At 41.7% G+C, this 16168-nt stretch overlaps 2 protein-coding genes across 3 annotated transcripts in view; both read right to left on the bottom strand.

The window, feature by feature from the left end:
* The window catches only part of LOC139563599 (putative Polycomb group protein ASXL2), a 24852-nt gene extending 16681 nt beyond the window's left edge, over positions 1-8171 (bottom strand). The window contains exons 1-4 of one of the 2 annotated variants that reach the window (XM_071382400.1): positions 8038-8171; positions 4910-4992; positions 3907-4015; positions 2260-2413 (exon numbers count right to left, since the gene is read on the bottom strand). In XM_071382400.1, coding sequence (XP_071238501.1) covers positions 2260-2413; positions 3907-4015; positions 4910-4992; positions 8038-8094 — 403 coding nt within the window. In that variant the 5' untranslated portion in view covers positions 8095-8171. The remainder of the gene's footprint in view (positions 1-2259; positions 2414-3906; positions 4016-4909; positions 4993-8037) is intronic. The other variant, XM_071382401.1, reaches the window with a different exon arrangement.
* On the bottom strand, positions 7602-16168 carry LOC139563602 (kinesin-like protein KIF3B). The gene is made up of 8 exons (XM_071382417.1): positions 14194-16168; positions 13942-14043; positions 13155-13277; positions 12696-12814; positions 12476-12592; positions 11748-11859; positions 11076-11260; positions 7602-9383 (listed from the first exon to the last, which is right to left on the bottom strand). The coding sequence occupies exons 1-8, from the start codon at positions 15754-15756 to the stop codon at positions 9227-9229; spliced, it is 2478 nt and encodes an 825-aa protein (XP_071238518.1). The 5' UTR covers positions 15757-16168; the 3' UTR covers positions 7602-9226.

The following is a 16168-nucleotide window of genomic DNA, read 5'->3' as shown; positions in this document are numbered from 1 at the left end:
GGATTCAGATTGGTCGGACCAGCGTTGAACAGACCTGAGCGCGGGAGCTTGTTGTTTGAGTTTCTGTTTGTAGGCTGGAATCAACAAAATGGAGTCGTGGTCAGCTTTTCCGAAAGGGGGGCGGGGGAGGGCCTTATATGCGTCGCGGAAATTAGTATAACAATGATCTAGGGTTTTTCCAGCCCTGGTAGCACAATCGATATGCTGATAGAATTTAGGGAGTTTTGTTTTTAGATTAGCCTTGTTAAAATCCCCAGCTACGATGAATGCAGCCTCAGGGTGTGTGGTTTCCAGTTTACAAAGAGTCAGATAAAGTTCGTTCAGGGCCATCGATGTGTCTGCTTGGGGGGGAATATATACGGCTGTGATTATGATTGAAGAGAATTCCCTTGGTAGATAATGCTCTGGACGGTTCTGACTTAGAATATGTGGACAACTACAAATATCTAGGTGTCTGGCTGGACTGTAAACTCCCCTTCCAGACTCATTTTAAGCATCTCCAATCCAAAATTAAATCTAGAATCAGCTTCCTATTTCGCAACAAAGCCTCCTTCACTCACGCTGCCAAACATACCCTCGTAAAACTGACTATCCACCGATCCTTGACTTCGGCGATGTCATCTACAAAATAGCCTCCAACACTCTACTCAGCGAACTGGATGCAGTCTATCACAGTGCCATCTGTTTTGTCACCAAAGCCCCATATACCACCCACCACTGCGACCTGTATGCTCTCGTCGCCAGGCCCACTGGCTCCAGGTCATCTATAAGTCTTTGCTAGGTAAAGCTCCGCCTTATCTCAGCTCACTGGTCACCATAACAACACCCACCCACAGCACCCGCTCCAGCAGGTATATCTCGCTGGTCATCTCCAAAGCCAACACTCACTTTGGCCGCCTTTCCTTCCAGTTCTCTGCTGCCAATGACTGGAACGAATTGCAAAAATCACTGAAGTTGGAGACTTATATCTCCATCAGCTATCTGAGCAGCTAACCGATCGCTGCAGCTGTACATAGCCCATCTGTATATAGCCCACCCAACTACCTACCTCATCCCCATATTGTTTTTATTTACTTTTTTGCCCACAAGTAATTCTACTTGCACATCATCATCTGCACATCTATCACTTCAGTGTTAATTAGCTAAATTGTAATTACTTTGCTACTACGGCCTATTTATTGCCCTACCTCATTACTCCATTTACACACACTGTATATAGATGTTTATATTGTGTTATTGACTGTACTTTTGTTCATCCCATGTGTAACTCTATGTTGTTTTTTGTCGCACTGCTTTGCTTTATCTTGGCCAGGTCGCAGATGTAAATGAGAACTTGTTCTCAACTGGCCTACCTGGTTAAATAAAGGTGAAATGTAATTTTAAAAAATTTAAAAAATAGCATCTGTGACAGCATGGGTAGCATCATGCTGTCACTTATTCTTCTTCATTCGCTGATTGCTCCCAAATCATAGGAATCCCCACCCTAGTTGACTACTTTAAAATGGTGGAACCCCTCATTGGCAATGCCCATGCTAAAGCGGGTTATATCCATGAAGAGTCCTCTAAATATCTCTATGACAACAGGCACAACTCTGATATAAAGCAGTTTTTTTTGTTAAGTTGCTGAAATGCCACGTGCGTCCACTTATATCAGTGCATTCGTAACAACCTAACCATTTCAAAACTTCTATTTGACCAAATAAGCGTCACGTAGCAAATGAGCATTTTTTTTAAATACCAAATTCGACTCTCTATCATTGACCTCCATACAAAGATTCCTCATTTCGTGGGCTTCTTTTCGTGGACAGATTTTTGGTGGAGTAAAACCTCTCGCTCGCCTCTTCCTCTCTGGGGCAGGCTATGCCCCCATAGGATGACCATGCCCCCATCCACAGGACACGAGTGGTCACAGAATAGTTTGATGAGCATGAAAACGATTTAAACAATATGCCATTTCCATCTCAGTCACCAGATTCTGAAGCTGTGCCTGAGACAGAGTTTTCCACCACCATCAACAAAACACCTAATTATGGAATTTCTCATGGAAGAATACTGTCGCATCCCTCCAATGCAGTTCCAGGAACTTGTACAGTATAATCGATGCCAAGGTGCATTGAAGCTGTTCTGGCTGGTGGTGACCCAACTGTATGTTGGTGTTTCCTCTATTTTGTCAGTTACCTGTATATCCTACCTCTCCTCCTCCCCATTGCCTCATTAAAAGGAGTGATGTTGTAAATATATTGTGAAGTAGTAGCGTACCTCTCCTCCTCCACCGTCCCCTCCTGCCCTCCTGGTTGTAGTTGTTGTTCTCTGTGCTTCTCTGGGAATCAGACAGATTATCACTACCATCCTCCTCCGACCCCTCCTCTGACCCCTCCTCAGACAGTTCCTTCACCACGTCCCCAATGTCCTTCTATTCACAGACACACAACATACACATATACAGTTGAAGTCGGAAGTTTACATACACTTAGGTTGGAGTCATTAAAACTCGTTTTCAACCACTCCACAAATTTCTTGTTAACAAACTATAGTTTTGGCAAGTCGGTTAGGACATCTGCCATTTTGCCACAAGTAATTTTTCCGAACAATTGTTTACAGACAGATTATTTCACTTATATTTCACTGTATCACAATTCCAGTGGGTCAGAAGTTTACATACACTAAGTTGACTGTGCCTTTAAACTGCTTGGAAAATTCCAGAAAATGATGTCATGGCTTAAAAAGCTTCTGATTGACTCAAATGATGTCAATTAGCCTATTGGAGGTGTACCTGTGGATGTATTTCAAGGCCTACCTTCAAACTCAGTGCCTCTTTGCTTGACATCATGGGAAAATCAAAAGAAATCAGCCAAGACCTCAGAAAAAAAAATTGTAGACCTCCACAAGTCTGGTTCATCCTTGGGAGCAATTTCCAAACACCTGAAGGTACCACGTTCATCTGTACAAACAATAGTACGCAAGTATAAACACCATGGGACCACGCAGCCGTCATACCGCTCAGGAAGGAGACAAACGTACTTTGGTGCGAAAAGTGCAAATCAATCCCAGAACAACAGCAAAGGACCTTGTGAAGATGCTGGAGGAAACAGGTACAAAAGTATCGATATCCACAGTAAAACGAGTCCTATATCGACATAACCTGAAAGGCCGCTCAGCAAGGAAGAAGCCACTGCTCCAAAACCGCCATAAAAAAGCCAGACTACGGTTTGCAACTGCACATGGGGACAAAGATCGTACTTTTTGAGGAAATGTCCTCTGGTCTGATGAAACAAAAATAGAACTGTTTGGCCATCATGACCATCGTTATGTTTGGAGGAAAAAGGGGGCGGCTTGCAAGCCGAAGCCGAAGGCCACCCGAAACGTTTGACCTGAGTTAAACAATTTAAAGGCAATGCTACCAAATACTAATTGAGTGTATGTAAACTTCTGACCCACTGGGAATGTGATGAAAGAAATAAAAGCTGAAATAAATAATTCTCTCTACTATTATTCTGACATTTCACATTCTTAAAATAAAGTGGTGATCTTAACTGACTTAAGACAGGGAATTTCCGACTTCAACTGTATATATACACGTGTATATACAGTACACACCCCCATAAGATAGTACACGCCCCCATAAGATAGTACACACCCCCATAACACGGACTGCTTTGAGTACCTCCTAACATTCAGAGCAATGAACAATGATTCATGTGAATGTCTAATTGTCTGATAAGCTCGCTGTGTGAGCCATAATGTTGCTCTACTTTTCAAATGTCCTTCTTTTAACATATCATTTTTTACAATGTAGCACTGACTATTAGTAAAAAAATGTAAGGCATATCTGAAAACTCTATGTCAATCTCACTTGTCAGCATTCATTTGTTACATGCGTTTGATTCATAGAAATGAGAAACTGACCTTCAGTGTGTAGACCCCCATTCGCCCAGGTACTTTGTAAAAGATCCCTTCGTCACTGCGAGAGTTGGTGTGGAGCATAGCATTAAGACATGCCAGCGGGGAAGTACCACTAGGTAACAGGGGAAAAGGGAACACAGCCAGTTATACTCAATGAAGCAGACAGCTGACTGGCCACTGGAGGGAGACAGTAATGCCTGATTCACAATAAAGAGCTGACTTGAACTGTACTGTGCTCGCTCTGACCTTTTGATTTCACATTGCCCTTTCCAGCATAGTTTCAGCAACGATGGTGGAACCATAGCCAGGCCAAGCTGGCCAACCCAGTACAGTTCGGCTTGGCCTGGCTCAGTTTGGCCCTATCGTGTGAATCAAGCACCAATGTACTGTATTCTGAGTATAACAGCAACTGATGAAATTATTAGGCTGTGTTGACTGAAATAACAATACCTAACATGCAATAACATGTTCGTAATGCCATGCTGTAACTTGTTGTTACAAGCTGTAAATAACATGCAATAGGAAAAATAAAACAACATTTTAGTGAGAGTGTCAAGGGACGGGGTTGGGCAAAACTAGCTTTGTCTTACCTTCTGGATGACAAGAGTGAAAAAAATTCAACAAAAAAAGAAATTAAATAATTAGAATTATGTGAATGTAATAATTACAAACAAGAAAAGGAACATAAAAAGAGAAAGAACATGAGCAATCAATCATACAAGAGGAAATTATTCATAAAACGTCTCAGAGTAGGAATGCTTATCTAGGATCAGGTCCCACCCTGTACATGTGATCTTACTCATTGTGATCTAAAAGAACAAAACTGATCCTAGATCAGCACTCGAACTCAATACACTTTATGAATACGGGGCCCCGATCCTGTGTATCAAAACGGAAGTCCAAACAGGGATGGGGACTAAAGGAAGCTAAAGAAGGGGTCTAAGATGGAGTCTAAGAAGGGACCTTTGAGAACACACAGAAAACATATGAGAACCGGTTCATTTACCTGATCTCTTTCAGTCTCTCCCTCTGGATCACCTGTAGGATCTCTTTGTGGCTCATGGGTGTGTTCGGGTACTTTTCCAATACCTGAAATAATACAGCACAAAATATGTCAATGGATTGCAGTGTAATACATGCTTAAAACCACTTGAGGAATGTAAACAACATCTAGCTGAAAGACAACAACATACTTCCACCTGTCCTAGTACTCACATTGCTTACGGTGTTACTACACATTATCATCAACCCACGATTCTATAGTTGTACCTAGGAATATGAAATTGCGCTGACATATGAGGTCAAATGAAAAACGCTACAGGATGTCCAATGAGCAAGCTTCTACTGAGCTGTTCTATAGTTTCGCTGCTGTCATGTCATAGCTCTGACTGAATACAAGTACTGATTTAGAATCAGTTTAGCCTTTTAGATCACAGGGAATAAGATTAGGCAGACAGGGAGGACCTGATCCTAGATAAGCACTCCTTCGGATACGACCCCTGAGTTTTTAAGTCATTAGTGGTGTTGCTGATTTAGACAAGAAAGTCAATCTCTGGGACTGAGCCTGTCGACAACTCCCGCCCAATGATGTAGCTATGTACTGCATGCCTTTGCCCAGTGTCAAAAGAATAGATGTCTTGCTGGGAATAAGACAGAGCTAAATGACCTCATCAAAACATGATTCACTTCCTTTGTGTGTGTATTTGTGTAAGAAGAGAAAGACTAAGCACGACCATCACACCACCCACCACCATCATAGCCATGACATGTCACAAAGATTTTCATATGAATAGTAGTCCTGTTAGCTACCTAGCTAGTAGCCTGGAAACCAGACGTTGAATTGCATTGAATTGTATGTCAGCAGAAATGAGTGTTTGAATCAGGAAAGTGTCCTCTCATGACATCTGCATGCCAAAATGTTGAATAAAATGATATTTTAAAAGCACTTTACCGGTTGTCGGTGCGGTTGGTTCTTTTGGGGGGTTGGAATGTGAGAAAAGGAATCCACAGGAAAGTATAATTACATAAAGTTCATGTAATAATATCCACAGGAAAGTATGGTCTCACATTCCAACCATCAAAAGGACCAACAGCAAGGACAACCAATAGAGTACTTTAAAATATCATTTTATTAAACATTCTGGCTTGTAGAGGTCATGAAAGGAAACTTTAATGGTTCAAACACAAATTTCTGCCCCATGTAGAATTCAATCCAATTCAACGTCGGGTTTCCAGACAACTAGCTAGTAGAAGTAGCTACACTACATGACCAAGAGTATGTGGACACCTGCTCGTTGAACATCTCATTCCAAAATCATGGCCATTAATATGGAGTTGGTCCCCCCTTCACTGCTATAACAGCCTCCACTTTTCTGGGAAGGCTTTCCACTAGATGTTGGAACATTGCTAGGGGACTTGCTTCCAATCAGCCACAAGAGCATTAGTGAGGTCGAGCACTGATGTTGAGCGATTAGGCCTGGCTCACAGTCGGCGTTCCAATTCATCCCAAAGGTGTTCGATGTGGTTGAGGTCAGGGCTCTGTGCAGGCCAGTAAAGGTCTTCCCCACCGATCTGGACAAACCATTTCTGTATGGACTTTGCTTTGTGCACAGCTGAAAAGGGCCTTCCCCAAACGGTTGCCACAAAGTTGGAAGTACAGAATCGTCTAGAATGTCATTGTATGCTGCAGCAATAAGATTTCCCTTCACTGGAAATAAGTGGCCTAGACCGATCCATGAAAAACAGCCCCAAACCCACCAAACTTTACAGTTGGCACTATGCATTGGGGCAGGTAGCGTTCTACTGGCATTCGCCAAACCCAGATTCATCACTCCAGAGAACGCGTTTCCACTGCTCCAGAGTCCAATGTCGACGAGCTTTACACCACTCCAGCTGATGTCTGGCATTGCGAATGGTGATCTTAGGCTGCCGATGAACAGTTCTTGTTCTGACATTGCTTCCAGAGGCAGTTTGGAACTCGTTCGTGAGTGTTGCAACCGAGGCCAGATGATTTTTACACGCTATGTGCTTCAGCACTCGGCGGTCCCGTTCTGTGAGCTTGTGTGGCCTACCACTTCGCGGCTGAGCCGTTGTTGCTCCTAGACGTTTCCACTTCACAATAACAGCACTTACAGTTGACCGGGGCAGCTCTAGCAGGGAAGAAATTTGACGAACTGACTTGTTGGAAAGGTGGCATCCTATGACGGTACCACGTTGAAAGTCACTAAGCTCTTCAGTAAGGACATTCTACTGCCAATATTTGTCTATGGAGATTGCATGGCGTTGTGCTCGATTTTATACACCTGTCAGCAACGGGTGTGGTTGAAATAACCGAATCCAGGGGTGTCCACATACTTTTGTATATATAGTGTGTGTCAGTGTGTTTTTTTTACAATGTAACAGCAATGATTTGCTAATACATGTAGCTATAGCTAAGCATTTTACTATTACTGAATGGCCAATACAGTGACCAGGTAGCTAAAACACCTTTATAAATTGTTTATAAACACTACTGATGTACTAACGTTAGCTAGCTAGCTATAGTTAAGTTACTAGCTAGCCAACTATTGTAGCTTAGCAATGCTGGCTACCATGCTAGCTGTCTTTCATCGGTCATTAGCGAACGTTAGAGCTTGTGTCCACCAACATGGGGCGATTAGAGCTAAGCTGGAGATCTAACTTAGACACTTGACAACGGGCATGTTTCAATGTATTTTATTAATTCAGAACAAGCTGTCAAATTGAATTTCAGAGCTAACATAGCTTGCTAACTGGCTAGCTCTACGCTAGCGCAACACTTTGGTGTTTACTTTACAGCGCAAGACAGACGTTATTTTTCTCAATAATACGTAGGTATGCGGTCGAAACAAGAATGATGTCTCTTCACAATTTCCTATCTACAATTGTAAGCTACATGGACACATTGATATAGCTATTTGCTGTAAATGAAACCACAAGACTATCAAGCAAATCTTGATGGACTTCCAGTGCTTATCTAGCCGACAAGAAGGCCTTGCATTGCATAAGCAACATTTCGTCTGCACCAGTGGGTCATGAACTCATAAACACAGTTGTACTAGTGGGAGCGAAGGGAAAACAAGCACAACAAACGTTGAATAGAACGACAGTAAATACCGTTTTAGCAGCTTCTGCCCATGTCCTCCCCTTCTTTTTCTTCTGTCTCTCCCTCATCGCTGCGGTCTTTTTATGATTAGTGTTGAATTTGACAGTGTGCTCCTGTGTTATGTTGCTTTAGTTACCGCGCAAGACCCACCGCTTCTGCCATATTGGTATTTTACTGTAAGGAGTGTGTCATGTGACCCCGAGAGAGATGTCATCTTACTGTACAAATGGAGCTGTCACTAAACACGGGAGTTTTGATAGAATACACATTTGTTTTGATCTTTGTTATATAAAAAATAATACCGTTATTTTCTCACAATAATTAATACTGTGAGAAAATTAGAACATTTTGGTTAGATTGGGTGCTCAGACTAAAATATAATATAATAAAATATAATATTACCGAGTAAATCCTCAACAACGTTAAGGCAGGTGTTTTTCATTTTCGCCCTATTTGTTGTGGCCAATGGCAGTTCATTCAACTTGAAAGACAGGTATTTTCTCTATTCCCTAAACAATGTAGGCTCATACAAGTTATGTTATGTAACAGTTTGTACCATTTATTCTGATGTTTCTGTACATCAAAAGCTAAACATTACTTTAGTCATATACTTTAGTCAAAGTTCAGCGGTGCAATATTTTCCACAAATGCAAATTACTTTTGGTTACAGACCAATTGTGTTTGGTGAAATAATACACTATGAAATTGTTGATAATGCAGATAGGTCAGATATACAGGTTAGGACAAGAGGATTCTAAAATCCCATGAATGTCTCTATAAATGCGAAAGGATTATAAACAATGGGACTAGCAATCTATTGTACCTCATTGCTAGCAATGCGAGTGAAAATTACTGGAAGTGAATGTTAGCAGTACAGAAAGTTTGCCATCAAACTTGGAAAATAACCACAATCGTAGTACATTTCAGCTAACTACTCATCAAACACATAGCATAACTGTTTTACTGTCATTCTATTAATTCAAACGTTTATCAAATTATCTACAGTCACTTTACTACTCGATTTCCTGGCCACTGGTCACATTTTTTATGCTAATCCTGTAGGCGCTAGTCCAATGAAATTGTTTATTTTCTAACACTGCTGCATGGAATTATTCCATTGTCCTAACCTGTATATTTTTGACCTAGCAAATAAGCATATATGATATACATTGGAATGTTGGAATGTTCTAGAATCTAGACTCAGGGGCCCCCTGGAATGGAACCTTCCAATGGAGTGTATATGGCTGAGGAGGGTCTCTGGGGGTGAGGAGAGCACTGGGTCTGGGGCCCTGATGTTATAGAGCTGGATGATGAAGAGGATGAGACGCATGAAGAGGATGAGCGTGGTGCCTGGTACCTGGGAATAAAGAAGAGGGAATACATGTTACGTATTCGGATGGCAACTTGAGTGTCTTCTTATATGGGTCCTTTCATATGGATTTCTTTTAGCTGCAACAAAGATTGTCACAAAAATGCTGTCTCAAGAGTAGGCCTAACATAGCAAATATAGTTGTACATCTATTCTGTTTTGTTGAAACGTGTCAGAAATCAAATGACGATATTCATGGTTCTAAACGCTGCCAATTATTAGTAAAGTAGGTAGGACAAATCACCTAACAGTTAATCAGCAAATACTGTAGGAACTCTGAGTGTCCTCCTCTACAGTTTTAAATCATCAGGTTACTACAGGTAACTCACCTGGTTATTATAGGTACTGTAACTCACCAGGTTACTACAGGTAACTCACCAGGTTACTACAGGTAATTCACTTGGTTATTATAGGTACTGTAACTCACCAGGTAACTACAGGTAACTCACCAGGTTACTACAGGTAACTCACCAGGTTACTACAGGTTCTGTAACTCACCAGGTTACTACAGGTTCTGTAACTCACCAGGTTACTACAGGTTCTGTAACTCACCAGGTTACTGCAGGTACTGTAACTCACCAGGTTACTACAGGTAACTCACCAGGTTACTACAGGTAATTCACTTGGTTATTATAGGTACTGTAACTCACCAGGTAACTACAGGTAACTCACCAGGTTACTACAGGTAACTCACCAGGTTACTACAGGTTCTGTAACTCACCAGGTTACTACAGGTACTGTAACTCACCAGGTTACTACAGGTACTGTAACTCACCAGGTTACTGCAGGTACTGTAACTCACCAGGTTACTACAGGTAACTCACCAGGTTACTACATGTAACTCACTTGGTTATTATAGATACTGTAACTCACCAGGTTACTACAGGTACTGTAACTCACCTGGTTATTATAGGTACTGTAACTCACCAGGTTACTACAGGTACTGTAACTCACCTGGTTATTATAGGTACTGTAACTCACCAGGTTACTACAGGTACTGTAACTCACTTGGTTATTATAGGTACTGTAACTCACCAGGTTACTACAGGTACTGTAACTCACTTGGTTATTATAGATACTGTAACTCACCAGGTTATTATAGGTACTGTAACTCACTTGGTTATTATAGGTACTGTAACTCACTTGGTTATTATAGGTACTGTAACTCACCAGGTTACTACAGGTACTGTAACTCACTTGGTTATTATAGATACTGTAACTCACCAGGTTATTATAGGTACTGTAACTCACTTGGTTATTATAGGTACTGTAACTCACCAGGTTACTACAGGTACTGTAACTCACTTGGTTATTATAGGTACTGTAACTCACTTGGTTACTACAGGTACTGTAACTCACTTGGTTATTATAGGTACTGTAACTCACCAGGTTACTACAGGTACTGTAACTCACTTGGTTATTATAGGTACTGTAACTCACCAGGTTACTACAGGTAACTCACCAGGTTACTACAGGTAACTCACCAGGTTACTACAGGTAACTCACCAGGTTACTACAGGTAACTCACCAGGTTATTATAGGTACTAAAACTCACCAGGTTATTACAGGTTCTGTAACTCACCAGGTTACTACAGGTAACTCACCAGGTTACTACAGGTAACTCACCAGGTTACTACAGGTTCTGTAACTCACCAGGTTACTACAGGTACTGTAACTCACCAGGATCGTGACTTCCGGATCCTTCCTGATGCAGTGGTCCTGTCCCTGAATGGGACGTTGGCTAGCAGGTCTCTCCTGGGACTACCGTGACCTCCAAAGTTCTGTTCCAGGTGTGCTCCGTTAAGGTTGAGGTTGTACATGCTGGGTGGGCTCATATCTAGCTCCAGGAGCATCACATTCTCAGCCTACATAAATAATGAATGAGAGCGAAAGAGAGAGGGAGTTTAATATAATGAACAATGACGATGGAAAGCATCTGCAATTGATGATAAATAAATGTGTGGAAAGTGGTTTCTTAACACTAATCAGTTCAGTATGTCAATGGCCCTCAATTAGTTTGGAATGACACAATTTCATTTGTACCACATCTAAACCTGCATCACTATACTGAGAGCTTTACCGTTTAAAAAAAATACATATGTGGGTGTTTTTGGAGTCTTTGTTCATGTTTTCTAGGGCCCCCATACTACACAACAAGGATAAGTGATTTGCCGTTTGGGGTAAGATTCTCAAAAACAAGTGAAATCAAAAAAAGGTGTCTGGACCCTTCTATAACATTCCGTTTACAAAAGACATTTAGATTTGGTTGTAAAAAAAGATAACTTTTCCTTTATGTTCAATCTCAGATATGAAAAATGTACCATGGATTTAAAAAAACAAGCATCAACCCACCCGGTATCTACATGGAGCTCCTGCTGTGACAGCCATCTGTGCATATTGGCTGATTGGTCTCTTGTATCCCACCACAGACGTGGGCCTTCGCTTCACCTGATGAGCCGATTTACTGCAATGTGCAAGGGAGGAAAAGCTAGTTTAGGAGTTAGTTAAGGAGTTAAGGAGTGCAAAGAAAATAATAGACACTATTTTAACGTGACAAAGTAACTTCGATTTCAATAAACATGTGAAACAAGGAAATAATTGACCCTGTACCATTGACTCTGTACCGGTACCCCCTGTATATAGCCTCACTTCAGTTATTTTACTGCTGCTGTTTAATTATTTGTTACTTACATTTTAATTGAACACTTTTTTTCTTAACTTCTTAAAGCATTGTTGGTTAAGGGCTTGTAATTAAGGGCTTGTAAGTAAGCATTTCACTGTAATGGTTGTTGTATTCGGTGCATGTGACAAATACAAATTTGATTTGAATCAAATTGCGACTACCCTCATCAGTGACATTATTGTAACTGACTTTGCAGAGCTGTCCTTTCAGCACCACAATGATTGCCCTGACCACCTATACCTTTATGCAGTGGCTGTCCGATTAGCAGGGCTGTCCTTTCAGCACCAGTCAATAATATATTTGCTACCATTGCAATACTTAATACTTAATGAATATTAAGCTCATAAGACTAGTATAGAATAGTATAGACTAGCGTAGACTATGTGAACTCACTTACCTTTCGGAAGGAACGAAGGGCCTAAACCTCCACTGGTCCTCGTCACTGTCAAAGTGAAGCCGGTTCATAATCTTGTTCTTTTCTTTGGGAGGGATGAAATTCTCAATTAAGAGATACCTGCAGGTAACACATAAAACAATATTATGAAAAGTGAACCAATTGGGGTAGTGTGTTTGTGTGTATGTGCGTGTCTGTGTGATTATACGTTATTAAAACTCACTTGAACTTGAGTTCTCTGGTGAGTTCATTCTGTGTCTGCTCAAGCTCCTGTCTAGTAACTACATGCTCATCAATGACATCCCCAATCTCTGCCTTCACCAACTGCAGCTTGGCATACAACTGGATCAACAAGTTAGGAAACACAATAGGAGAGCACAACCATGAAATGTTAACATCCTAATCAAAACAACCAGAAATGAGGGAATAGGATTTTGCATCAGAACACTGTTTAAAATCCCTTTATATTAAACATAAGGTCATGATAATGATCCCTGATGGGCTTTAGGGATATGGAAGGTTCCATTTCAATTCCAGTCAATTCAGATTTACACTGAAATGTAAATTCTCTTCAATGCTTTTCAATTAGGAAAATTTGGAATTGGAGTTTGGTTTACTCTCTGGATTGACTGTAATTGAAATGGAATTGACCCCAACCCTGCTGGTTAGTAATCCATCTTACCCTCTTCAGCTTCTTGGTCTTGAGATCCACCTCCTGCTGCAGGGAGGAGAAGGTCTCTCTCAGCTCTCCCGTCTCCTCATCCTGAGCCATCACCTGCTGCTGGATCTCTCTCTCCCGTCTTATCTAAATACAAATAAAAATGACTTTTATTTTCCAGTGTGGAAACTTCCTTTGTGTAGTCATGTTTCACAATAAAGTGAGGCCTAGCCTGCATGCAAACAATATAACTTTTTTTTTCTTCATATCATAGCCGCACTCCACGGTGCTGACCAAAATCTAAGATACGTAAACACAGAGACACTAAACAACGAATAAACCTGCATGTACAGTACCAGTCAAAAGTTTGGACACACCTACTCATTCAAGGGTTTTTCTTAATTTTTACTATTTTCTACATTGTAGAATAATTGTGAAGACATCAAAACTATGAAATAACACGTATAGAATCATGTAGTAACCAAAAAAGTGTTAAACAAATCTAAATATATTTTATATTCTTCAAAGTAGCCACCCTTTGCCTTGATGACAGCTTTTGATGTCTTTCTACAATGTAGAAAATAGTAAAAAAATAAACAAAAACCCGTGAATGAGGTGTGTCCAAACTTTTGACTGGTACTGTACATCGAGAAACATGAAATAATATTAAATTACCACTTTCATTACGGTCATCAGACACAGCACTATTTCTGTTATAGTAGAGGGATAGCCTAGTTGTTTAGTGCCTTCTCCATGACTCCCTCAATCTATCAAATGAACATACCCTATTGGCTTATAGTTGATCTCTCACCTGTTCTGCAATCTCTTGCCTCTTCAATTCCAGCATCTTCTGTTGCTCATTAGTGTGGTCAATAATGTTCTTTCCCCCAGCCAATATTTTGCTCTCCATTGCCTGGAGAAAGATACATGGCCATATGGATGGCTGATTATTGGAAAGATGGACGCTCTGTGTCACCAATAAATAATGTATCATATTAAACATGATATCAAAATGCACATTATTGGCTCATATAGAGAAACAGAGAAAATAATGTATTGTCACCTTATATTTCTCAATAATCTTTTCCATAGCTTCCTGTTCCTTCTGCATGTCGTCCATCATCCTTTCCTTTTCCATCTGTTCTTTTTCACCAAATGGCTTCCATTTCTCTCTGGCCCCTGGGCTGCTATGGCTACTGGTGGGGAAAGCCTTTTTGGGGCTATCCTCCACAGAGCTAAATCTATGTATCGGTATTCTGGAGGTTACAGTTTTTTGGGGACTGGCCTCTACAGAGTTATCCATGGAGTTGAATCTCTCTACCCCTTTTTCATCCTCTTCTATCATCTTGCTTTCTTCTTCTTCCTTTATATAATATTCCTCATTCCGCTTCCATTCCGCTTCCAGTGCCTTCCACAGTTCTGCATCCCTTTCTCTGTGGGCTACATCCTCAACAATCATACTTTTAGTCAGTCTTCTGCTATTCCTCCTTCTCCTCCTCTCCTTCGCCAGCGTCCCTCGCTCCTCCAGCTGGGCCTTCAGGCGGGCGATCTCCTCCTGGAACTCTCTCAGCAGAGCATCCTTTGGATCCTCGTTGATTTTAGGTTTGTTCTTTATATTTTTGGCCCGGTTTGCGTACCGTAGGGTGGTCAGGGATTCTTCATAGTGCTTGGACGCTGGTCCCAGAGTGGCTACCATGACTGTCTTAGCATTGCCACCCAGTGAATCCTGGAGTAGACGGGTCAGTTTAGAGTCCCTGTAAGGGATGTGGGTGCTCTTCCCATCCACCAGCGCTGAGATGACATTACCCAGTGCTGAGAGGGACAGGTTGATTTTAGTGGCCTCTTTCAGGCGCTCCCCTTTAGCACCCGTCTTGCTCTGGCGTTCACTGCCAGCCAGGTCAACCATGTTCAGCTTCCCAACCCGTATGTGGTCCTCTCCATCTGTACCTTTCTCACTGCACTCCACCGTGATCATGAAGATGGCATGGGACCGCGAGCTGCGTTCGTTCATATTGGTGAACCCCACAGACCTGGACTCATCTCCTATGTTCATGACATGTTCGAGCTCCATGACGTTCTTGGTGACAACTGAAGACAGATCTTTGACATAAACCCCTGAATCTGGGTTCTCTTTAAGATCTAGTTTTTTGTTGTCTTTACATAACAGATCCCTGACCTCCTCCCGATAGATCTCTAGATAGGATGCCCTCACTAAATATTGCTGATTCTGAGACCTGGAGATCTGTGTAAAAATGTGGTTAAATGAATTTGGGATGATCCCTCTTTCATTGTCTGTGGGCATACCTAGCATCGTGTATGTTTTACCTGTCCCAGTCTGCCCATAAGCGAATATTGTACCATTGAATCCTTGTAACACAGAATCTACAAGAGGTCTGACGGTATCGTCATAAATATCGCTCTGTTTCGACTCAAAGTCGTAGACCGCATCAAAGGTGAATGATTTCATGACTTCTTCAGGTGACGCCCTCGGGTTCCTCAATGTGATCTGGCCCAGTTTTGAATTCACCTCCAATATGTTATCGTTGTCCATAGTCTCCTCTCTCCTGTTAAATGGGCGGCATCGCACTACCACCTTTACCGCCTCGCACTGTTTCGGTCTCGACATATTTATTCCTTTGATCCTTGACCATAAAAATGTATTTCTCCGCAATACAATTAAAAGCCACTGTATCTGTCGCTAATCGCGCATCAAGATGACTCATGTTGCCCCTCTTTCTCGAAGCATCCTCTGCCGAGCGGTACCCAGGTAAGCCAATTCATAGCTTTCGCTGAGAATGGTACCATTCTGTACATGGGCACACCTAATCACACGGACATAGCCTATACCACGTAGACTACATGTACTTCCTCCGACTCTGGATGAATATCCTTGATCCTGGCAACGATAACTGTCTCCACCCTTAATCCGCACGCACCGCACCAAGGCTACATGATACAAAGGATGCTGCGCCACCACTGCTAGAAAACACTGCCGTCAGCCAGCCAGCCCACATCCCCAGTACACACCCTTCTCTGCT

The sequence above is a fragment of the Salvelinus alpinus genome, chromosome 34 (assembly GCF_045679555.1).
Source record: "Salvelinus alpinus chromosome 34, SLU_Salpinus.1, whole genome shotgun sequence".
Classification (NCBI taxonomy): Eukaryota; Metazoa; Chordata; class Actinopteri; order Salmoniformes; family Salmonidae; genus Salvelinus; species Salvelinus alpinus.
Note: the sequence above shows the minus strand (reverse complement) of the source record. Positions and strands in the feature narration are given on the sequence as shown.